The sequence below is a fragment of the Oncorhynchus clarkii genome, chromosome 5 (genome assembly GCF_045791955.1).
Source record: "Oncorhynchus clarkii lewisi isolate Uvic-CL-2024 chromosome 5, UVic_Ocla_1.0, whole genome shotgun sequence".
NCBI lineage: Eukaryota > Metazoa > Chordata > Actinopteri > Salmoniformes > Salmonidae > Oncorhynchus > Oncorhynchus clarkii.
The window spans coordinates 68,471,625-68,497,446 of NC_092151.1; the positions used below are offsets into that span (position 1 = coordinate 68,471,625).

At 43.8% G+C, this 25,822-nt stretch overlaps 1 protein-coding gene across 1 annotated transcript in view; it reads right to left on the bottom strand.

The window, feature by feature from the left end:
• Positions 1-6,514: 6,514 nt before the first annotated feature.
• The window catches only part of LOC139410187 (acyl-CoA-binding domain-containing protein 6-like), a 65,051-nt gene continuing 45,743 nt past the window's right edge, over positions 6,515-25,822 (bottom strand). The window contains exons 7-8 of the mRNA XM_071155645.1: positions 9,032-9,062; positions 6,515-6,880 (exon numbers count right to left, since the gene is read on the bottom strand). Coding sequence (XP_071011746.1) covers positions 6,726-6,880; positions 9,032-9,062 — 186 coding nt within the window. The 3' untranslated portion in view covers positions 6,515-6,725. The remainder of the gene's footprint in view (positions 6,881-9,031; positions 9,063-25,822) is intronic.

Sequence of the window (25,822 nt, forward strand, 5' to 3'; positions counted from 1 at the left end):
AAATCCATAGATTAGGGCATAATGAATTTATTTAAATTGACTGATATCCTTCTATGAACTGTAACTCAGTAAAATCTTTGAAATTGTTGCATGTTGGGTTTATATTTTTGTTCAGTATAAATACATGCAAAAGGGATTATCAAACGTAATATTTAGAGACAGTGTAAAACAGCTGATGGCCTGATTGTCATGGTATTTGAATATGCTGTTGTGTCATGCATTACAGGCTGTATCTTAGGACCCGCACTGGGTGAGATGAGAGAGGTTTTACAAAATCTCAGTCTTGTGTGATGGTGTTGGTTTCAAGACTTTCATGTTGTTTCTAAAGATTTACGATGAGAATAAGTGTATAAGGGGACAGAACAATTCCTGTAAAAAAAATCTCTCAAAATCACAATGTCTGCTAATTTATATTTCTTTCCGTGTCATTTGCCAAATGTTGAACCAGCTGAAAAGAGCATACATTATGCCAACCAGAAAGCCAATGGGAAAAAATACACATGCAAATATATACACACACCAATATACTTTTTGTTCAATCTGTTGCCTCAGAACTTTGCGTCTTAATTGTTGTACATTTTGTACAGTTTCAAAAGGTGATGACAGTCTTGTTTCATGAGCGCTATTTATTGCCATGTGTCTTTAAAAAAGATGAAAAAGATAGCACTGAAACTATTCATATATGCCTTCTGTGCATTGATAGGAACTGTGTACAGAAATATCTATATGAGGAAATAAAGCTAAAATGTCTTTGGATTAAAGTGGGTGTATTTCTCTTTAATGTTTACATGTATATTCTATCATAAAGCAGATAGCAGATGCAGTTAGAAGAGGTTAGTCTTCAGACTGCAGAGGAAGAGGATGAGCAACAACTCAGCAGTGGGAAGGACCTAGCTATGGCCGGCCCACCACTAAAGAACCAGAAGAAAAGAGGAGGGACCATAGTTAGTGTTTCCTTCTCATAGGGAAAGGTGTGACAGACAAGCAAAGCAAGGCCCTAGGGATTGTTCACTCAATTTCCATAATTTGTCAATCTTGTTCTTACCTTGTAAGAAGCATATGGGCCAGGAGTGACTGCAACCTATCATTCATATTTTATGACTTAGCTATGACCATGCACCAGAAGGTAAGAATAGCATCAATTACCTTAAACAGTGGTGTTTAACATCACTCACTTCAGAAGAGTAATCCCATAGGATTGTAGCTGTTTATTGAAAATGTAGAGAACATTATTTTCACTATTATATACGTCTATATACAGGGCATTCAGAAAGTATTCAGACTCCTTGACTTTTTCCACATTTTGTAAAAATCCTCATCAATCTACACACAATACCCCATAATGACAAAGTGAAAACAGGTTTTATTTATTTTTGCAAATGTATAAAAAAAAACTAAAACAGAAATACCTTATTTACATAAGTATTCAGACCCTTTGCTATGAGACTCGAAATTTAGCTCAGATGCATCCTGTTTCCATTGATCATCCTTGAGATGTTTCTTCAACTTGATTGGAGTCCACCTGTGGTAAATTCAATTTATTGGACATGATTTGGAAAGCCACACACCTGTCTATATAAGGTCCCACAGTTGACAGTGCAAGTCAGAGCAAAAACCAAGCCAAGAGGTCGAAGGAATTGTTCGTAGAGCTCCGAGACAGGATTGTGTCGAGGTACAGATCGGGGGAAGGGTACCAAAACATTTCTGCAGCATTGAAGGTACCCAAGAACACAGTCTCCTCCATCATTGTTAAAAATTGAAGAAGTTTGGAACCACCAAGACTCTTCCTAGAGCTGGCCGCCCATCTAAACAGAGCAACCGGGGGAGAAGGACCTTGGTCAGGGAGGTGACCAATAACCCAATGGTCCCTCGGACAGAGCTCCAGAGTTCCTCTTTGGAGATGGGAGAAGGACACACATCTCTGCTGCACTCAATCAATCAGGCCTTTATGGTAGAGTGGCCAGACGTAAGCCACTCCTCAGTAAAAGGCACATAACAGCCCGCTTGGAGTTTGCTAAAAGGCACCTAAAGGACTCTCAGACCATGAGAAACAAGATTCTCTGGTCTGATGAAACCAATATTGAACTCTCCCTACGGTAAAGCATGGTGGTGGCAGCATCATGCTGTGGGGATGTTTTTCAGTGGCAGGGACTGAAAGACTAGTCAGGATCGAGGGAAAGACGAATAGAGCAATGTACAGAGAAATCCTTGATGAAAACCTGCTCCAGAGTGCTCAGGACTTCAGACTGGGGTGAAGGTTCACCTTCCAACAGGAAAACGACCATAAACACACAGACAAGACCACGCAGGAGTTGCTTTGGGACAAGTCTCTAAATGTTCTTCAGTGGCCCAGTCAGAGCCCTGACTTGAACCCGATCTAACATCTCTGAAGAGACCTGAAAATAGCTGTGCAGCGACCCTCCCCATCCAACCTGACAGAGCTTGAGAGGATCTGCAAAGAAGAACGGGAGAAACTCCCCAAATACAGGATTACCAAGCTTGTAGCATTTTGGTCTTCTGTCATTACAGGGTATTGTGTATAGATTGATGAGGGGGTGGGGGGAAACACAATTTAATCAATTTTAGAATAAGGCCTTAAAGTAACAAATTGTGGAAAAAGTCAAAGGGTCTGAATACTTTCCCGAATGCATTGTATAATTTAGCTGTATGTATTTTTAGATATAGGCTGATTGTAAATGTGTATTATTGTTCCGTCACCATCTTCATTGCAAAGATAAATAAGTACAAACATAAGCTAAGTTACAGAAATCAGGCTTTTTTATTTAACTAGGCAAGTCAGTTAAGAACAAATTCTTATTTACAATGACGGCCTACCCCAGCCAAAACCTAACCCGGACGACGCTGGACCAATTGTGCACTGCCCTATGGGACTCCCAATCATGGCCGGTTGTGATACAGCCCAGGATCGAACCAGGGTCTGTAGTGACGCCTCTAGCACTGAGATGCAGTGCCTTAGACCTCTGCGCCACTCGGGAGGAAAGCAGACAGGCTCTATCTATCTGAGCTACTGTGTCCAACACACCACCTGTTATGTTGTGCATCAACTAACCAAAAAATACAGGCATGCACCACATTATCACAGGACAAAACAGCTCAATCAAGCCAGATGGTCTTGTAAGTATTCAAGTAAAGCTTGCATTCATTTAATAAAAAGAGCATGAAAAGGTAGTGTAGTGGGATAATGTCTCACTGTTGTGTGTGAAGAATCCAATACATTAACTTGTATGTGGTACAAATCACATTGTGGAAGCACCTCCTCCAAGAGTATGAATTAGGCTGAATGGGAAGGTTTGAATCCTAAGCAACCTGCCTACACATATAGTGTTTAGCACAATACCAACATAGCTATTGTAGTAGGTCAAAGCTGTGTGCTGTACAATCTTAGTAGAGCATGGTTGGGATAGGCATTGTGGTGCTCAAGTTAATTTCCTCTCTTTTTCAGCTTCAGACCAATGCCTATTCTCACTTAAAACTCGTTTTTTAAATATTCTTACTACTTTGGGTAAACTATCCCTTTAAGGATGAACTGATAATAAATATCACACACATTCAAAGATGGAGATCCAGTTAGTAACCAATGGTGGGTGTTGGTTTTCTGTGTCTGCTAGTCCTTGGCCGGTAGTGTTTGTTTGTAAGCCCATATACACCACTCCCACCCATAGAAGAGACAAAACGGGGGCCGAAGCAGCACATCTGCTTAGCTGCTGCAAACACTGATCCCTCTGCTACTAAAGACTGCACCAGATTGCAGTTTTGCACAGTCACATGTTTCCCTAATCCCTGCACTGCTAACTAATTGTAAACTGCTTTGTGAAATATGGATAAATATGCTTTGTGGTCAGGCAAGATACACTCTTAAAAAATAGGTGCTATCCAGAAGCAAAACGGGCTCTTTGGCTTTCCCCTTAGGAAAACCCTTTGAAGAACCCCTTTTGGTTCAAGGTCAAACCCTTTTGTGTTCCATGTAGAACCCTATCCACAGAGGAACCCTTTTTTCTAAGAGTGTAGAGATAGAGAGAAGCATTAAGTATGGCATAAATACAGGAGTGTAGAGATAGAGAGAAGCATTAAGTATGGCATAAATACAGGAGTGTATATTACATATCATAGTAAATTAACAGAATACGACAAGTCTCAATTTTAAGTTCCTTACAATTCCGCATTACTAAAACCCATGAGCTAAAAGCAGTCTTGTTGGCTAGTCATCTGCAATATACTGGCTATAAATTCATAGTTAAATGGAAACAAATAGAATGTAAATATAACTCTTTAATAATTTATCTGTTATCCAGCCGTGTCGGAGTCATAGCATGTGTGTCCTATACTTAAGCATCATCAATTTGGTTGCATTTTAGCTATTCCTGTTGCAGAACAAGCACGTCTGCATAAAACGCCACAAAACAAGCTGGTTTTATTCAGCCATTGATTAGACAAGCCATGGGCATTAATGGATAGCCTTTAATAGTGCTGCCTTACAAAGATAAACAGCGACAAAGACAGTTAGGATAATTTACACGGCACTTACAGCACTAGTATACAAATAAATCTGGGAAATTCCTGCACTGTTGCTTTTGCAAAGATGACAAACACAAGCACAAATGCCATTATCATCGATCTGAGGCTTTTATTACAAACTTCCTGAAGGTAACAATTCTATGTTCCTTCTGATGGAAATAAATACATTAACATGTAAATAGATATTTGGTTCAGACTAAACTTAATCTTGGACATCAAGACAGGATATTTGTCTCCTAAAATTATGGTTTATTTTAATGTTGAGCAATGGCTGCCATGACAGAGTGTAGCTTTAAAAGGGTTTGAGTCACAGAGAGACCTTTCAATGACAACTTCAAGGTTGTTCTTCTGTTTGAAGTGAAATTAGGTTTATTTCACTGGGTCATTATAGCAGAGATGAGATGCACATATAATATAATTAGAGAGAGGGAGGGTCGTTAACAGGATATTGCCTTCAGTGTCTGCTGAGGTGTTGCATAAGAACCTTCTGAGGAGAAGAACCATATAGACACTTGAGTGTCTGTGTAGCAGCTTTGATCACTATCGCCTTGAGTAGCAGCAGACGGCAATGCTTGTTAATCATGCACTAAACACACGGCTTGCAGCAAGAGACTTATCGAGTCCTCTTGAAGATATTAGAGGGATGCATTTCAACAGCAGAGCTGAGATTTTGCTTACTGTTGAATTTCAAGCAATACTGTTCTGGGGACTAGCAAGCGGATTGCATTAAGAATTGGCCAGTACAATGACATGCCACTGCTTTTAACCCCCAGACTGGGGAGAGTAAGAGAGGGAGAGGAAAGTGCTCCAGTTCATCTCTGTAACAAACCTCGGCCATCTGTCACTAATGGTGTTAGAGAACCATAGAGAGGCGACTTGTAAAAATGCACAAACGTTAAGTAAAGAAGGTTGAGCAATATGGGCTGCGATTTGAGAGGAGGCAGTGTCAAAAGTGAAAAGCTCAGAGAAAATGGAGGCCCATAATGGAAACATAATGGGCTTAGTGTCACAGTTGTGCAGACATGCCTGGGGAGCATGCCGTCACCGACTACTACTCCAACCCGATCAGGATTTAGGAAATTACTGGAAAATGGGCGAAACATCCTTTTGAAATATACCGACAGCATAATTCCTGGTTGTGTAGGGAATGCATAACAATGCTTTCTCTCTCAGTGATACTGCAACAGAGCAGACTGTCTGGGCTGGACCATCTCTGTTCTGTATGCTGGGGCCATGGTGACAGACAGCAGTCAGCCGCAGCAGGACTCTTTTTGGTGACTGTTATTTAATGCCTCGTGTTCAGAGAGAGGGATTACAGCATGTCCCCATTGTTTGTTCAAATGTGCATTAGCTTCTTTATCAAGCTGTAGTTAAGAGCTGAGATTCCAGATTTAGTATTCTCATCAGGTGGGAGGGAGGGGGTGCCAAAGAGACTGCTCTGATCAGAAGAGCTTACGAAAAACTAAAGCAGATTTGGAGGCAGCCCATGTGTTGGCTATTTGGAGAACATCCAAATATATCTTAAGTGACATAATAGAGGGTGTGGGTATGTGGGGTGGGCCAAGGGAGACAGGATGTGCTCAGTGGACAAAGAGTTCCCTCAAATGAAGAGGCCTGGCCAGGCAATTTGATCGGTGTGCTGCTATGGTTACGTTAGTTATCATGGAATAACTTATAGCTAGATTTCTCCATGCTCCATCTGAATATAAAATTGCATATTCTAAGTTTATTTTTGGACAAATATAGGTTGAATTTGTATTTTCTTGTCCAGATCTATATATGCAAGGATGATACCAACTAAAATGCTAAATAAGCAGTCAGACTAGATAGGTAATAATAGGTAAACTTCTTTGGAAGTTATATCTCTTTTTATTATTTTTTTACCAATATACATATGCTATCCAAATGTCTTTCAAAAAAAATAATAATAATAATCAGGAAACACAACACAAAATCCGAAGTGCAAACATGACTGTCGTGTCATCAAAGGAGGTGGTCTGAAAAAGTCAGAGAGAAACTCATTTCTTTAATAGCGATGATGATGGATGCATTCCTTGGAATGGGACATGAGAGATGATGAAGTGGTGGGTTGCACTTTCAGAGTGTGATGACCATTACTGAGAGAGCTGGATGCTAGGTCTAGGATGGGATGGGCACCGGCTGGAGGGGAGGGGATGGCGAAGCTGGGCCTAGCCCTTGGGGGCGGTGTACTGGCGCAGCAGTGAGGAGATGGAGCTGGATTCAGTGACCTCCTCAGGCAGAGAGCCCTCCTGGTCCTTCATGGAAGGGTCTGCCCCAGCCTGTAGAAGCAGTTCCACTACGTCAGCAAACTCACACGCAGACGCTGCAGGACAGAGCGGGAGGGGGGGGGGGGGGCAGAAGAACAGAACAGGGAGCGAGAACAGAAGGAGAGAGTATGGGGGGAAGGGGGGGGCACAGCACAGCAGGGTGAGAGAGAACGAGAGAGAGGAAAGCGATATCATTGTGATGCACTTCAGAGGTAAAAGGATCCAGGATTGACTACATAGGTAACATGCCATGAAAGCAGCCATTTCCATATATCATTCTGGGTGGTATGACAAGACAGGACATAGTAAATCTCATTGTTCTGACAGCAACTTTAATACACACTTATCTGTATATCTTACAGTACCCAAATTACTAATAGAAAAGGATAGGATCACCTTTAAATATCTCCAAGGTCACCTGAGGAGACATGATGCACACAACTATGTCTAAACACAGCCTCTAAGCATTGGTGTTTATATTCCCTTTTTAAACTGAGTGCAGGAGTCAATGAAAAGCTCATATGGAGGCCCATTGACATTTCCCTGAACCTGTGGTTGGCTGAAACACTCAATTTGTGCCCGATTGGCAATTTGTGTCCCACTAAAAGGACTCACAGGCTAGGCTACGATATGAGGATAGGGCAAGCATTTTCTTAACTCAGTTAGCGAGTCACAGCGCTGATGCACCTAGATTCCTCTGTGCTCAGAGTGCTTTTCTCCGCCAGTGTCAATCGCTCTCTCCTCTTAAAAAGAGAGCCCTCCTGCTCTTGTGTGATGGGCTGATGTCAGCAGGAACGGCTGATTGACAGCAGGCCCTTTTATCCTCCAGCCCAGAGGTGGCTAAAGTGTCACCCGTTCTCAGCAGGGAGAAAAAAAAACATCCGTGGTTATGTCAGGTTCAATCATTTTTTATTCTTGTAAATTGTACATATATTTTTTTGTGCTGCGTGTGGGGCCTTGGTCTGTAAAAACCCTCATCCCCCAGGAGTCGTTGAGAAGGAGAACAATTTATAGTGTGCAGTAAACCCTCCATTAATCATTTGCCAGCCACTGTGGCCCTGTGCAAAGAGAGGTGGAAATGAATTTTCATTCTCTGCTATTTGTCTCCAAGAGTTCATCGCTTATGTTTATTAGTCATTTTTTAAGCCCCATCCTCCTGTCCCTGCCTGGGTCCCCAGTGGCGTGTGGTCTACTGTACGCCAGCCACGTGCCCAGTCCCCACCCTGTAGTCACCCAGCCCAGCCACGTGCCCAGTCCCCACCCTGTAGTCACCCATTCCAGCCACGTGCCCAGGCCCACCCTGTAGTCACCCAGCCCAGCCACGTGCCCAGTCCCCACCCTGTTGTCACCCAGCACAGCCACGTGCCCAGTCCCCACCCTGTAGTCACCCAGCACAGCCACGTGCCCAGTCCCCACCCTGTAGTCACCCAGCACAGCCACGTGCCCAGACCCCACCCTGTAGTCACCAAGCCCAGCCACGTGCCCAGTCCCCACCCTGTAGTCACCCAGCCCAGCCACGTGCCCAGTCCCCACCCTGTAGTCACCAAGCCCAGCCACATGCCCAGTCCCCACCCTGTAGTCACCCAGCCCAGCCACGTGCCCAGTCCCCACCCTGTAGTCACCCAGCCCAGCCACGTGCCCAGTCCCCACCCTGTAGTCATCCAGCCCAGCCAGGGGCCAGATGGTGTCCCCCACACACACACCAAGGGCTCAGAGGACATGGGGGCCGCCCATGGGAGGGGGTATTGCGAGTCTGAGGAGCACTGTTGATTTCCTTGGGGAGACCTGGTGATTATTACACACTGCCACTCCATACGCACAGACACACACACATAGACCATAGATTAGACACAAGCACATGAGCATACACACACACACACACAGATGGAAAGAGGGAGGGATGAAAGAGACGCTGATGGATGAAAGGCACCTTAGATAGAAAAAGCAGTAAAAGAGGGAGAAGAGAGGGGGATGAGAAAGAGCGAGGGAGAGTGAGACAGATGCAGGGCCAAGAGAGCAGATGGTGCACGCTTTCCCATCCATCATCATACAATTGTTCACACTCATAAACAGAGATGCAATTTACAGTACATGTACAGACATACAACCATTCATACACAAACATAGCCTATATACACATATTCACCCAGAAATCTAGATGACATTCTCTGATATCTGGAAGCTTTTGGTTTATGACAACTCCTTACCATAGTGTAACGCTGTCTGGCCCTCGTCATCCTGCGAGAAGAGAGTGAGAAATGTTAAGAAACCTGAGGAGAGCTAAAGACAAACAAGTCGAACTTGCAGACCCATAACACAGTAATAGAGACAATAACCATCGCTCTGTTTGTCAAAGAACAATGAAAGAACCTTAGCCTTGACAGTTGTAAAGTTCTTACTTGTGGCTTGCAAACTTTGCAGTTGAGAAAACTACGGTATTATTGACTAAATCAAAAACCCAATGATTTCACCATAAAGGGGATTATGTGAAAAGATTAAATATTGATCTCAACCTGAGCGAACAATTAAACCTTTCAACTTGGGAGAGACTCTATAGCGACCTGAGCCAGTGGAACCAATGGCATTAGCCCAGTAGCTACCCCTGAGCCCTGGCTGAGCCGTCCCTGCCACAGGTTAACACACTGTGGCCAATGGGCCAGGAAGAGAAGGCAGACCTCCGTGCTCAACAGGCTCTGAGGTAGGGTGACACGGCCAGGGTCGAGGGACAAAGCCTGGGCGTCTCTCGTTATTGTCTTGGGGTGAGAACGTGCTAAATGCATTACCCACGGAGGCCGTACCGTCACACAATGGTCTTGCTACAAAGGAGCAATCTGCCCTGAGCACGGCCACCGTTTGGGACTAATTGAAGTGGTATCTGTACTCTGTGTCCTGGAGCGGGGGTGTAAATCCTGTGGACTCTATGTGTAGGAGGCATGAGGCCGGGAGTGAGACAGGGAGGGGGGGTCGGTGTAACACTGACACAGTGTATGACACGCATCATCAAGGGGGATTCATCTCTTAATTACCACTCCAGCGTGCCTTTTCACCCCATAATGATGACAAACTGCAATACTGTTGTCACCAGCAAGCCGCAGGATCAGATGGGAACAATTAGAATACCTGCAGTCACTGAGCTAACTGGCTGTTTCTTTAGTAAGGTCTAAGGCTGTCAAAACCTGACTATCAGCATCCAGCTCAGCCGCAGGAACAGCCTTTCTGCTACTTACAAGATAGAACGATCATACAAGGCAGCATGAAATATACAGTCAGGTACAGAGTTATTGGCACCCTTGATAAAGACAATTCCCTATTTCTTCTCAAATAAGTTGAAATTTAAAAAAAACTTTCGGTCTTCACACCTTGTTATTGGTTTTTCAACATTCTAGAAGCAATATTATTTCTGTAAACTTAAGTTTACAATTTTATTTTGAAAATAAAGACAAATGACATCGGCACCCCGGAGGTAGTACTTGGTTGCAAAGCCTTTGGACAAAATAACTGCAGAGTAACGCCTCTTGTAGCCATCAATGAGCTTGCTGCACCTTTCTAATGCCAATTTGTTCCACTTCTCAGCAGCAACCTGCTCTAATTCTTCAATGTTTAAGGGGGGCCTTCCACCAACAGCTGTTTTCAGATCTCACTATAGGTTTTGGATGTAATTTAGATCTGAACTCTTCGCTGACCACTCCAGAACAGTCCAGCATCTCTTCTTGAATCATTCCAGGGTGCTTTTTATGTGCGTTTGGGGTCGGTGTCTTGCTGGAAGACCCACAACCTTCAATGGAGACCAAACAAAATTTCACTTAGGGCTCCCAAAAGGCTAGGGCTGGCTCTAACTGCATGTGTGAGTATGGATATGGGTAAACAGATGAGTTCAGATTTTTGTGTTGCCCCCACCCCCATCAAATTTGCCCATCCCTGGTCTAGTGGGTCTATTGCATGTGTTAACTTCATGCAGGAGAGATGCAGGCATGATGATACCCACTGACAGACAGGCAGGCAGAGAGAGAAAGGCAACAAACAGGTAAGACAGTGAGAAGTGCCTCTCCAAGCTCATAGAGTTCATATTATCTCTGATGAAATTCTAGCATCTTAAGTCTAGAGGGTGAATTGTATGTGTTTACTTCATGCAGGAGAGAGGCTGTCATGATTATAGTTCATTTTAGAGTGGTGATTGATTCATTTCTGTTGGACCTTTCAAGCCTACCTTAAAAAAAAGTTTTAAACAGATTTTAACTGTGTATGTTGCTGTTTATTATTACAGTATATTATACGTTGAAAATATGACGTTAAGTTTTAAACTATACAGTATGTAGAGCTGCAGTAGTAATAACCTGACATAGGGGAAGTGAGTAAAATGCTAGGAAATTAATCATACAGTAGTAGAGAAAGAGTACAAAATGTTTTTTCAATTAAATATATCCACATTAAGTCACACTGGTATTCAGTACAGTATGAATGGTCATGGCCCTGATTGGACTGTATCAGTGTAAGTGCCCTTTAAAAAATATGTATATATATATTTCACCTTTATTTAACCAGTTAGGCCAGTTGAGAACAAGTTCTCATTTACAACTGCCACCTGGCCAAGATAATGCAAAGCAGTGTGACACACACAACAACACAGAGTTACACATGGGATAAACAGAAATACAGTCAATAACACAATTGAAATATTGTGTACAAATTGTAACAGTTTTGACTTGAGGTTATTGTTTGTAGGGGTGCCAGGTTGGTGGTGCCTACCAGAGAAAATATTGATTTCTCCTCTTGGTTTGGGAGGGAATGAGTCCCGTCTAGTCCTTCAAGTCTACACTAGAGGTCGACCGATTAATCGGAATGGCCGAATAATTAGGGCTGATTTCAAGTTTTCATAACAATCGGAAATCTGTAATTTTGGACGCTGATTTTGCAGATTTTCCCCCCATTTTCCCCCACCTTTATTGAATCTTTATTTAACTAGGTAAGTCAGTTAAGAACACATTCTTATTTTCAATGACAACCTAGGAACGGTGAACTGCCTTGTTCAGGGGCAGAACAACAGATTTTTACCTCGTCAGCTCAGGGATTCAATCTTGCAACCGTACGGTTAACTAATCCAACACTCCAACCACCTGCCTCACGAGGAGCCCGCCTATTACGCGAATGCAGTAAGAAGCCAAGGTAAGTTGCTAGCTAGCATTAAACTTAATCAATCATAATCACTAGTTATAACTACACATGGTTGATGATATTACTAGTTTATCTAGCGTGTCCTGCGTTGCATATAATCGATGCAGTGCGCAGTCGCGAAAAAGGACTGTCGTTTCTCCAACGTGTACCTAACCATAAACATCAGCGCCTTTCTTAAAATCAATACACAGAAGTATATATTTTTAAACCTGCATATTTAGCTAAAAGAAATCCAGGTCAGCAGGCAATATTAACCAGGTGAAATTGTGTCACTTCTCTTGCTTTCATTGCACGCAGAGTCAGGGTATATACAACAGTTTGGGCCACCTGGCTCATTGCAAACTAATTTGCCAGAATTTTACGGAATTATGACATAACATTGAAGGTTGTGCGATGTAACAAGAATATTTAGACAGATAGATGCCACCCGTTAGATAAAATACGGAACGGTTCCGTATTTCACTGAAAGAATAAACACCTTGTTTTCGAGATGATAGTTTCTGGATTCGACCATATTAATGACCTAAGGCTCGTATTTCTGTGTGTTATTATGTTATAACTAAGTCTATGATTTGATAGAGCAGTCTGACTGAGCGATGGTAGGCACCAGCAGGCTCATAAGCATTCATTCAAACAGCAGTTTTGCCATCAGCTCTGCTGTTTATGACTTCAAGCCTATCAACTTCCGAGATTAGGCTGGTGTAACGATGTGATGTGAAATGGCTAGCTAGTTAGCGGGTGTGCGCTAATAGCGTTTCAAACGTCACTCGCTCTGAGACTTGGAGTCGTTATTCCCCTTGCTCTGCATGGTTAACGCTGCTTCGAGGGTGGCTGTTGTCGTTGTGTTCCTGGTTCGAGCCCAGGTAGGAGTGAGGAGAGGTACGGAAGCTATGCTGTTACACTGGCAATACTAAAGTGCCTATAAGAACATCCAATAGTCAATAGTCTTGCAACACTAACTCAAAAAAGTTCTGGGACACTGTAAAGTCCATGGAGAATAAGAACACCTCCTCCCAGCTGTCCACTGCACTGAAGATAGGAAACACTGTCACCACTGATAAATCCACCATAATTGAGAATTTCAATAAGCATTTTTCTACAGCTGGCCATGCTTTCCACCTGGCTACTCCTACCCCTGTCAACAGCACTGCACCCCCAACAGCAACTCGCCCAAGCCTTCCCCATTTCTCCTTCTCCCAAATCCATTCAGCTAATGTTCTGAAAGAGCTGCAAAATCTGGACCCCTACAAATCAGCCGGGCTAGACAATCTGGACCCTTTCTTTCTAAAATTATCTGCCGAAATTGTTGCCACCCCTATTACTAGCCTGTTCAACCTCTCTTTCGTGTCGTCTGAGATTCCCAAAGATTGGAAAGCAGCTGCGGTCATCCCCCTCTTCAAAGGGGGGGACACTCTTGACCAAAACTGCTACAGACCTATATCTATCCTACCATGCCTTTCTAAGGTCTTCGAAAGCCAAGTCAACAAACAGATTACCGACCATTTCAAATCTCACCATACCTTCTCTGCTATGCAATCTGGTTTCAGAGCTGGTCATGGGTGCACCTCAGCCACGCTCAAGGTCCTAAACGATATCTTAACCGCCATCGATAAGAAACATTACTGTGCAGCCTTATTCATTGATCTGGCCAAGGCTTTCGACTCTGTCAATCACCACATCCTCATCGGCAGACTCAACAGCCTTGGTTTCTCAAATGATTGCCTCGCCTGGTTCACCAACTACTTCTCTGATAGAGTTCAGTGTGTCAAATCGGAGGGTCTGTTGTCCGGACCTCTGGCAGTCTCTATGGGGGTGCCACAGGGTTCAATTCTTGGACCGACTCTCTTCTCTGTATACATCAATGAGGTCGCTCTTGCTGCTGGTGAGTCTCTGATCCACCTCTACGCAGACGACACCATTCTGTATACTTCCGGCCCTTCTTTGGACACTGTGTTAACAACCCTCCAGGCAAGCTTCAATGCCATACAACTCTCCTTCCGTGGCCTCCAATTGCTCTGAAATACAAGTAAAACTAAATGCATGCTCTTCAACCGATCGCTACCTGCACCTACCCGCCTGTCCAACATCACTACTCTGGACGGCTCTGACTTAGAATACGTGGACAACTACAAATACTTAGGTGTCTGGTTAGACTGTAAACTCTCCTTCCAGACCCATATCAAACATCTCCAATCCAAAGTTAAATCTAGAATTGGCTTCCTATTTCGCAACAAAGCATCCTTCACTCATGCTGCCAAACATACCCTTGTAAAACTGACCATCCTACCAATCCTCGACTTTGGCGATGTCATTTACAAAATAGCCTCCAATACCCTACTCAACAAATTGGATGCAGTCTATCACAGTGCAATCCGTTTTGTCACCAAAGCCCCATATACTACCCACCATTGCGACCTGTACGCTCTCGTTGGCTGGCCCTCGCTTCATACTCATCGCCAAACCCACTGGCTCCATGTCATCTACAAGACCCTGCTAGGTAAAGTCCCCCCTTATCTCAGCTCGCTGGTCACCATAGCATCTCCCACCTGTAGCACACGCTCCAGCAGGTATATCTCTCTAGTCACCCCCAAAACCAATTCTTTCTTTGGCCGCCTCTCTTTCCAGTTCTCTGCTGCCAATGACTGGAACGAACTACAAAAATCTCTGAAACTGGAAACACTTATCTCCCTCACTAGCTTTAAGCACCAACTGTCAGAGCAGCTCACAGATTACTGCACCTGTACATAGCCCACCTATAATTTAGCCCAAACAACTACCTCTTTCCCAACTGTATTTAATTAATTTATTTATTTTGCTCCTTTGCACCCCATTATTTTTATTTCTACTTTGCACATTCTTCCATTGCAAAACTACCATTCCAGTGTTTTACTTGCTATATTGTATTTACCTTGCCACCATGGCCTTTTTTGCCTTTACCTCCCTTCTCACCTCATTTGCTCACATTGTATATAGACTTGTTTATACTGTATTGACTGTATGTTTGTTTTACTCCATGTGTAACTCTGTGTCGTTGTATCTGTCGAACTGCTTTGCTTTATCTTGGCCAGGTCGCAATTGTAAATGAGAACTTGTTCTCAACTTGCCTACCTGGTTAAATAAAGGTAAATAAATAAATAAATAAATAAATAAAGGTATATGAAATACAAATGGTATAGAGAGAAATAGTCCTATAATAATACAACCTAAAACGTCTTACCTGGGAATATTGAAGACTAATGTTAAAAGGAACATGTTCTCATGTTCTGAGCAAGGAACTTAAACGTTAGCTTTCTTACATGGCACATATTGCACTTTTACTTTCTTCTCCAACACTTTGTTTTTGCATTATTTAAACCAAATTGAACAGGTTTCATTATTTATTTGAGGCTAAATAGATTTTATAGATTTTTGATGTATTATATTAAGTTAAAATAAGTGTTAATTCAGTATTGTTGTAATTGTCATTATTACAAATACATTTTAAAAATCGGCTGATTAATCGGTATCTGCTCTTTTTTGTCCTCCAATCATCGGTATCGGCGTTGAAAAATCATAATCGGTCGACCTCTAGTCTACACCAAAACAAAGGACTCATGTAAAAGTCAGGATGGACATACACTTTTCATAAACCCTTAAAACATTGGAAATAACTTCAAAACAACTGTATTATTTTGCGTGGGTGGTATTACCAACATAAATTAATCACACACACATATAACAAATAATGATCTCTGGTTACTACAGAAAAGACCTGTACCTTGGGCCTAAAAGAGTCCAGCCTGGTAAAGGAGTTCAGGGAACTCAAGTGACCTTAGTCACGCAATGTTTGTCCGTTCATACAAGTGTAGCGTAAAACCAGTCTCTTTTCATACAATCAAAATATCAACTCTTTTACCACACAACCATAAAGAGTATCAAATCTCAATAAGTCTTCAACTACAACTGATCACATAAATCATCAAGGTCTATCATCACACCAAAACAAATGAAATACCGTATACAAAAAGGTTGTAGTCAGTCGGTCAGTCAGACAATCCAATCCGCCAACAGATCTCCAGTGGAGAAAGGCCACGAAGAACAACGGAGATGTGTAGTCCACAATGCAAAGAGTGAATCCGATCCTGGGCAAACTCTATTAGGCTACAAAGCACACTTTTAAATACAACAAAACAAACCGAATAGAGCAGCTTCGAAACTGAGGGTTGAACACATCCTCATTTGCGTCTCCATCACAACCCCACTTTTGTGCAGCTGATGCTGGCTATTTAATTGGAAAATAAAGGGGAAGCGCCCTATTGGAAGGAGATGCACAGACGATTCAGACAAATTCAGGGCCGTCACAAAATGGAGTAAAGAGGTAAGGCAATAAATAGGCCACAGTAACGAAGTAATTACAATTTATCAAATTAACACAAGTGATAGATGTGCAGATGATGATGTCCAAGTAGAAATACTGGTGTGCAAAAGAGCAAAAAAAGTAAATAAAAACAATATGGGGATGAGGTAGGTAGTTGGATGGGATATTAATAGATGGGCTGTGTACAGCTGCAGCGATCGGTACGCTGCTCAGATAGCTTCAGCTATTTTTTATCAACTTCAGCTATTTTTGCAATTCGTTCAAGACATTGGCAGCAGAGAATTGGAAGGAAATGTGGCCAAATGAGGTGTTTGCTTTGGGTATGACCAGTGAGATATACCTGCTGGAGCGTGTGCTACGGGTGGGTGCTGCTATAGTGACTAGTAAGCTGAGATAAGGCAGAGCTTTACCTAGCAAAGACTTATAGATAACCTAGAGCCAGTGGGTTTGGCGAAGAATATGTAGCGAGGACCAGCCAACGAGAGCATACAGGTTGCAGTGGTGGGTAGTATATGGGCTTTGGTGACAAAACGGATGGCACTGTGATAGACTGCATCCAGTTTGATGGGTAGAGTTTTGGAGGCTATTTTGTAAATGACATCGCCGAAGTCGAGGATTGGTAGGATAGTCAGTTTTACGAGGGTATGTTTGGCAGCGTTATTGAAGGAGACTTTGTTGTGAAATAGGAAGCCGATTCTAGATTTAATTTTGGATTGAAGATGCTTAATGTGAGTCTGGAAGGAGAGTTTACAGTCTAGCTAGACACCTAGGTATTTGTATTTGTCCACATATTCTAAGTCAGAACCGTCCAGAGTAGTGATGCTAGTCGGGCGGGCAGGTGCAGGCAGAGATCGGTTGAAGAGCATGCATTTTGTTTTACTTGCATTTAAGAGCAGTTGGAGGCCACGGAAGGAGTGTTGTATGGCATTGAAGCTTGTTTGTAGGTTTGTTAACACAGTGTCCAAAGAAGGGTCAGATGTAAACAGTAGTTGGTGAACCAGGCGAGGCAGTCATTTGAGAAACCAAGACTGTTGAGTCTGCCGATAAGAATACAGTGATTTACAGAGTCGAAAGCCTTGGCCAGGTCGATGACGACGGCTGCACAGTACTGTCTTTTATCGATGACGGTTATGATATCGTTTGGTACCTTGAGCGTGGCTGAGTTGCACGTGATCAGCTCGGAAACCGGATTGCACAGCGGAGACGGTACGGTGGGATTTGAAATGGTCGGTGATCTGTTTGTTAACTTGGCTTTCGAAGACTTTAGAATGGCAGGGCAGGATGGATGTAGGTCTGTAACAGTTTGGGTCTAGAGTGTTACCCGCTTTGAAGAGTGGGATGACCGCGGCAGCTTTCCAATCTTTAGGAATCTCGGACGATACGAAAGAGAGGTTGAACAGATTAGTAATAGGTGTTGCAACAACGGTGGCAGATAATTTTAGAAAGAGAGGGTCCAGATTGTCTAGCCCAGCTGATTTGTAGGGGTCCAGATTTTGCAGCTCTTTCAGAACATCAGCAATCTGGATTTGGGTGAAGGAGAAGCTGGGGAGGCTTTGGCAAGTAGCTGTGGGGGGTGCGAAGCTGTTGGCCGGGGTTGGGGTATCCAGGAGGAAAGCCGTAGAGAAATGCTTATTGAAATTCTCGATTATCGTGGATTTATCGGTGGTGACAGTGTTTCCTAACCTCAGTGCATTGGACAGCTGGGAGGAAGTGCTCTTATTCTCCATGGACTTTACAGTGCCCCAAAACCTTTTGGAGTTAGAGCTACAGGATGCAAATATGTTTGAAAAAGCTAGCCTTTACTTTCCTAACTGACTGTATGTATTGGTTCCTGACTTTCCTGAAAAATTGCATATCGCAGGGACTATTCGATGCTGGTGCAGTACGCCACAGGATGTTTTTGTGCTGGTCGAGGGCAGTCAGGTCTGGAGTGAACCAAGGGCTATATCTATTCTTAGTTCTACATATTTTGAATGGGGCATGCTTAGTTAAGATGGTGAGAAAATTACTTTTAAAGAACAACCAGGCATCCTCTACTGACGGGATGAGGTCAATATCCTTCCAGGATACCCGGGCCTGGTCGATTAGAAAGGCCTGCTCGCAGAAGTGTTTTAGGGAGTGCTTGCAGGCGATGAGGGGAGGTCGTTTGATCGTGGGCCCATAACGGATGCAGGCAATGAGGCAGTGATCGCTGAGATCCTGATTGAAAACAGCAGAGGTGTATTTTGAGGGCAAGTTGGTCAGGATAATATCTATGAGGGTGCCCATGTTTACAGATTTAGGGTTGTACCTGGTTTGTTCCCTGATAATTTGTGTGAGATTGAGGCCATCTAGCTTAGATTGTAGGACGGCCGGTGTGTTAACCATATCCTAGTTTAGGTCACCTAACAGAACGAACTCTGAAGATAGATGGGGGGGGGGGGCAATCAATTAATATATGGTGTCCAGGGCACAGCCCCTCTGCAAGGACCCCCTGTAAATGTGCCTATTTGTAAGTTAATATGTGTCTGTATAGCTCTCAAAAGTCACTAGAAATTAGCATTTAAAACATGTTTTTCAAAAAAAGATTGGCCAAAGAGCTGAATAGCACTGCCTGGAGTTCAGAATAGCAGACAAAGGATATCAATGATTTGGAAAGATTGATCTGGTCTACTCCCAATAATGTTTACATACTGTTTTTACCCACTTTATAAGATACTGTACTCTAGTAAAGGCTCATCCTATATAACTACTGGTCAGGGTTGTGGCGTAACGGATTATATGTAATGGATTACAAAAAAACAAACTGTAATCCGTTACAAGCAAAAATATTGTACAGATTACAGATACTTTTAAAAAACTAGATGATTACTTCGAGGACTCCTTTTAAATTCAGAAAATATGTTCGCACAAAAAAAAAACTTTGACACTGTTTTCTCAACGACATTCAAACCAGAACTGAAAAAAGGCGCAACTTAAAATTTGTTCAACGTGAGCGAGTCAGACTATAATTCAGAGACCACTATGATGACACACCAAATGTGTTTGATGGATCGTGGGAAAAGAGCAGGAATAGGCTTTTGTAGGCTACAGTCCAAGCTATGTCTTTCAATAGTGTGACCACTGTCGGTATCCAAAGATTATCCAACTTGTAAAGGTTTTCTTGGTGAGAAGGAGAGTCGGACCAAAATGCAGAGTGTAGATTGCGATCCATGTTTATTCAACAAATGAAACACGAATCTAAATACAAACACTACAAAACAATAAACGTAACGAAAACCGAAACAGCCTATACTAGTGAAAACTAACGCATAGACAGGAATAACGACACATAGGACACTAAGGACACTAAGGACAATCACCCACGACAAACTCAAAGAATATGGCTGCCTAAATATGGTTCCCAATCAGATCTGGAAGAGTCTGGTTGAATGGCAGATCTGGAAGAGTCTGGTTGACTGGCAGATCTGGAAGAGTCTGGTTGACTGGCAGATCTGGAAGAGTCTGGTTGACTGGCAGATCTGGAAGAGTCTGGTTGACTGGCAGATCTGGAAGAGTCTGGTTGACTGGCAGATCTGGAAGAGTCTGGTTGACTGGCAGATCTGGAAGTGTCTGGTTGACTGGCAGATCTGGAAGTGTCTGGTTGACTGGCAGATCTGGAAGAGTCTGGCTGACTGGCAGATCTGGAAGAGTCTGGCTGACTGGCTGCTCTGGCTGCTCTATGCTGACTGGCTGCTCCATGCTGACTGGCAGCTCTGGCTGCTCCATGCTGACTGGCTGCTCTGGCTGCTCCATGCTGACTGGCTGCTCTGGCTGCTCCATGCTGACTGGCTGCTCTGGCTGCTCCATGCTGACTGGCGGCTCTGGCTGCTCCATGCTGACTGGCGGCTCTGGCTGCTCCATGCTGACTGGCGGCCCTGGCTGCTCCATGCTGACTGGCGGCCCTGGCTGCTCCATGCTGACTGGCGGCCCTGGCTGCTCCATGCTGACTGGCGGCCCTGGCTGCTCCATGCTGACTGGCGGCCCTGGCTGCTCCATACTGACTGGCGGCCCTGGCTGCTCCATGCTGACTGGCGGCCCTGGCTGCTCCATGCTGACTGGCGGCCCTGGCTGCTCCATGCTGACTGGCGGCCCTGGCTGCTCCATGCTGACTGGCGGCCCTGGCGGCTCCATGCTGACTGGCGGCTCTGGCGGCTCCTTGCAGACTGGCAGCTCTGGCGGCTCCTTGCAGACTGGCAGCTTTGGCGGCATCCTGCAGACTGGCAGCTCTGGCGGCTCCTTGCAGACTGGCAGCTCTATGCAGACTGGCAGCTCTATGCAGACTGGCAGCTCCATGCAGACTGGCAGCTCCATGCAGACTGGCAGCTCCATGCAGACTGGCAGCTCCTTGCAGACTGGCAGCTCCTTGCAGACTGGCAGCTCCTTGCAGACTGGCAGTTCTGAACAGGCGGGAGACTCCGGCAGCGCTGTAGAGGCGGAAAGTTCTGGCAGCGCTAAACAGGCGGGAGACAAATCCCCGACACGTTCCGTCGGGCGAATTCCATGCAAAAAGCACCAACACAGCAACTCCCTCATTTCTCTCTCCTCCAACTTCCCCATTAACTCCTTCACAGTCTCTGTTTCGCTCACCTCCAACACCGGCTCTGGTTCTGGTCTCCTCCTTGGCTCCTCACGATAAACAGGGAGAGTTGGCACAGGTCTGACTCCTGACTCACTGCCACACTCTCCCTGAGCCCCCCTAAGACATTTTTGGGGCTGACTCTCAGGCTTCCTTCCGAGTCGCCGTGCTGCCTCCTCATACCGGCGCCTCTCCGCTTTCGCCGCCTCCAGTTCTTCTTTGGGGCGGCGATATTCTCCAGGCTGAGCCCAGGGTCCTTCTCCGTTTAGGATTTCCTCCCATGTCCAGAAATCCTTATAGCGCATCTCCTCTTTGGGCTGCTCCTGCCTGTTGACACGCTGCTTGGTCCGTTTGTGGTGGGTGATTCTGTAACGGTTTTCTTGGTGAGAAGGAGAGTCGGACCAAAATGCAGCGTGTAGATTGCGATCCATGTTTATTCAACAAACGAAACACGAATCTAAATACAAACACTACAAAACAATAAACGTAACGAAAACCGAAACAGCCTATACTAGTGAAAACTAACGCATAGACAGGAATAACGACACATAGGACACTAAGGACATCAGGACACTAAGGACAATCACCCACGACAAACTCAAAGAATATGGCTGCCTAAATATGGTTCCCAATCAGAGACAACGATAAACACCTGCCTCTGATTGAGAACCACTTCAGACAGCCATAGACTTAGCTAGAACACCCCACTAGCTACAATCCCCATACATACACACCACATACAAAAACCCATGCCACACCCTGGCCTGACCCAATACATGAAGAAAAACACAAAATACTTAGACCAGGGCGTGACACAACTTCAATAAATACTTGGAGGTAAGGATGACAGCAGTGGTGTAGTCTACGACGATATGAATATCACCCATTATTGATATCTACATAGCGCATTGATGTGAATCACACCGCTGCTATCTCATTAAGCTATTTGCGCCTAAGGATTGTGGTTGTTCTGGATGGCTGTTCAAATATAAATGTGTATTTGAACCCAATAATGGTTGAATTCAAGAAGTTTAAGCAGCATATCAATCATTGTTTATGAAACCAGTGGACAGCCAGTGAAAAATGCGCTCTAGCAACAGCTGCACAGTGAGGATCACAGCCTATGGAATAAAAGTGAGGCTTTTATTGCTCAATCTAAATCATGCCGATAAAAATAAATAAATCCATAGGCCTGATGGACACATGCTCAAACTCACACACTTTTGATAGAATAAAAAATGGGCAATCTGTATTTGCTACACCCATTTTTGGATGTGCAAGTTTGAGCATGCATCCATTAGGCCTATGGATTTTTTTTATCAGCAAAAAAAGAAACGTCCCCTTTTCAGGACCCTGTCTTTCAAAGATAATTCATAAAAATCCAAATAACTTCACAGATCTTCATTGTAAAAGGTTTAAACACCGTTTCCAATGCTTGTTCAATGAACCATAAACAATTAACGAACATGCACCTGTGGAACGGTCATTAAGACACTAACAGTTTACAGACGGTAGGCAATTAAGGTCACAGTTACGAAAACGTAGGACACTAAAGAGGCCTTTCTACTGACTCTGAAAAACACCAAAAGAAAGATGCCCAGGGTCCCTGCTCATCTGCGTGAACGTGCCTTAGGTATACTGCAAGGAGGCATGAGTACTGCAGATGTGGCCAGGGCAATAAATTGCAATGTCCGTACTATGAAACGCCTAAGACAGCGCTACAGGGAGACAGGACGGACAGCTGATCATCCTCGCAGTGGCAGACCACGTGTAACAACACCTGCACAGGATCGGTACATCCAAACATCACACCTGCGGGACAGGTACAGGATGGCAACAACAACTGCCCGAGTTACACCAGGAACGGACAATCCCTCCATCAGTGCTCAGACTGTCCGGAATAGGCTGAGATAGGCTGGACTGAGGGCTTGTAGGCCTCACCAGACATCACCGGCAACAACGTCGCATATGGGCACAAACCCACCGTCGCTGGACCAGGCAGGACTGGCAAAAAGTGCTCTTCACTGACGAGTCGCGGTTTTGTCTCACTGGGGGTGATGCTCGGATTCGCGTTTATAATCAAAGGAATGAGCGTTACACCGAGGCCTGTACTCTGAAGCGGGATTGATTTGGAGGTGGAGGGTCCATCATGGTCTGGGGCGGTGTGTTATAGCATCATCAGACTGAGCTTGTTGTCATTGCAGGCAATCTCAACGCTGTGTGTTACAGGGAATACATACTCCTCCCTCATGTGGTACCCTTCCTGCAGGAACATCCTGACATGACCCTCCAGCATGACAATGCCACCAGCCATACTGCTCGTTCTGTTCGTGATTTCCTGCAAGACAGGAATGTCAATGTTCTGCCATGGCCAGCTAAGAGCCCTGATCCCAATTATATTGAGCACGTCTGGGACCTGCTGGATCGGAGGGTGAGGGCTAGGGCCATTCCCCCCAAGAAATGTCCGGGAACTTGCTGGTGCCTTGGTGGAAGAGTGGGGTAACATCTCACAGCAAGAACTGGCAAATCTGGTGCAGTCCATGAGGAGGAGATGCACTGCAGTACTCAATGCAGCTGGTGGCCACACCAGATACTGACTGTTATTTTTGATTTTGACCCCCCCTTTGCTCAGGAACACATTATTCAATTTCTGTTCGTCACATGTCTGTGGAACATGTTCAGTTTATGTCTCAGTTGTTGAATCTTATGTTCATACAAATATGTCACATGTTAAGTTTGCTGAAAATAAACCATGTTGACAGTGAGAGGACGTTTCTTTTTTTGCAGAGTTTATATCTCTCAATGAGCTCAATCAGTCCTCCATGACAACATGACAACAATCATAAACAACACAGTAGGGCTGGCTAATAAATCCTTAGTTTTGGGATTATGCTCAGGTAAAACAATTTGGCTAATCTTCACTTCCATATTTCCAAGTCCTATTCTTGAAGATCAAGAATTCTGTTTTTTAATGTAAAGATATAATTTACATAACCAACCCATAAAGTAAAATGTAACATCCATGTATGGCCAGCTATGTAAACTTTAACCTTGATTTATTCTGCAATAGATGTTGTTCAATTCGTAACATACATTTTTGTCTTCTTCTAATGCCCCTCGAGGGGAAAGTAATCTAAAAGTAATTTAATGTAATCAGATTGCGTTACTGAGTTTGGGTAAGCCAAAAGTTACGTGACAATTTTGGACAGGTAACTAGTAACGGATTACAGTTAGAAACAGTTAGAAAATAACCTATCCAACCCTGCTACTGGTGTATACAACATTTCTATTCACATATTGTTCATACTGTCTATATACACCATTCACATACAATACCAGTCAAAAGTTTGGACACACCTACCTATTCAAGGGTTTTTCATTATTGTAACAATTTTTTACATTGTAGAATAATATTAGCGAAGACATCAAAACTGTAAAATAACACACAAGGAATCATGTAACCAAAAAAGTCTAATATCCATTGTTCGTGTTTCTTGACCCTATCAAGTCGCTTCTTATTATTGGTGTCTTTTAGTAGTTGTTTCTTTGCAGCAATTGGACCATGAAGGTCTGATTCACGCAGTCTCCCCTGAACAGTTGATGTTGAGATGTGTCTGTTACTTGAACTGTGTGAAGCACACACTCTAATGAACTTACAGTGCCTTGCGAAAGTATTCGGCCCCCTTGAACTTTGCGACCTTTTGCCACATTTCAGGCTTCAAACATAAAGATATAAAACTGTATTTTTTTTGTGAAGAATCAACAAGTGGGACACAATCATGAAGTGGAACGACATTTATTGGATATTTCAAACTTTTTTAACAAATCAAAAACTGAAAAATTGGGCGTGCAAAATGATTCAGCCCCCTTAAGTTAATACTTTGCAGCGCCAACTTTTGCTGCGATTACAGATGTAAGTCGCTTGGGGTATGTCTCTATCAGTTTTGCACATCGAGAGACTGAAATTTTTTCCCATTCCTCCTTGCAAAACAGCTCGAGCTCAGTGAGGTTGGATGGAGAGCATTTGTGAACAGCAGTTTTCAGTTATTTCCACAGATTCTCGATTGGATTCAGGTCACAACTGATTGGCTCAAACGCACAAAGAAATAAATTAAGACAATCAAATAATCTAACAATTCCACAACAACTACCTAATACACACAAATCTAAGTAAAGGAATGGAAATAGAATATATAAATATATGGATGAGCAATGACCGAGCAACATTGGCAAGACACAATAGATGGTTTAAAATACAGCATATCATATGAGATCAGTAATGCAAGATATATAAACATTATTAAAGTGACTAGTGTTCCATTTATTAAAGTGGCAATGATTTCAAGTCTGTATGTAAGCAGTAGCCTCTCTATGTTAGTTATGGCTATTTAACAGTCTGATGGCCTTGAGATAGAAGCTATTTTTCAGGCCTCTCGGTCAGATGCACCTGCACTGACCTCGCCTTCTGGATGGTTGCGGGGTGAACAGGCAGTGGCTCAGGTGGTTGTTGTCCTTGATGATTTTTATGGCCTTCCTGTGACATCAGGTGCTGTAGGTGTCCTGGAAGGCAGGTAGTTTGCCCCCGGTAATTCTTTGTGCAGACCGCACTACCCTCTGGAGAGCCCTGCGGTTGTGGGTGGTGCAGTTGCCGTACCAGGCGGTGATACAGCCCGACAGGATGCTCTCAATTGTGCATCTGTAAAAGTTTGTGAGGGTTTTATGTGACAAGCCAAATTTCATCAGCCTCCCGAGGTTGAAGAGGCACTGTTGCGCCTTCTTCCCCACATTGTCTGTGAGGGTGGCCCATTTCAGTTTGTCCGTGATGTGTACGCTGAGGACCTTAAAACTTTCCACCTTCTCCACTGCTGTCCC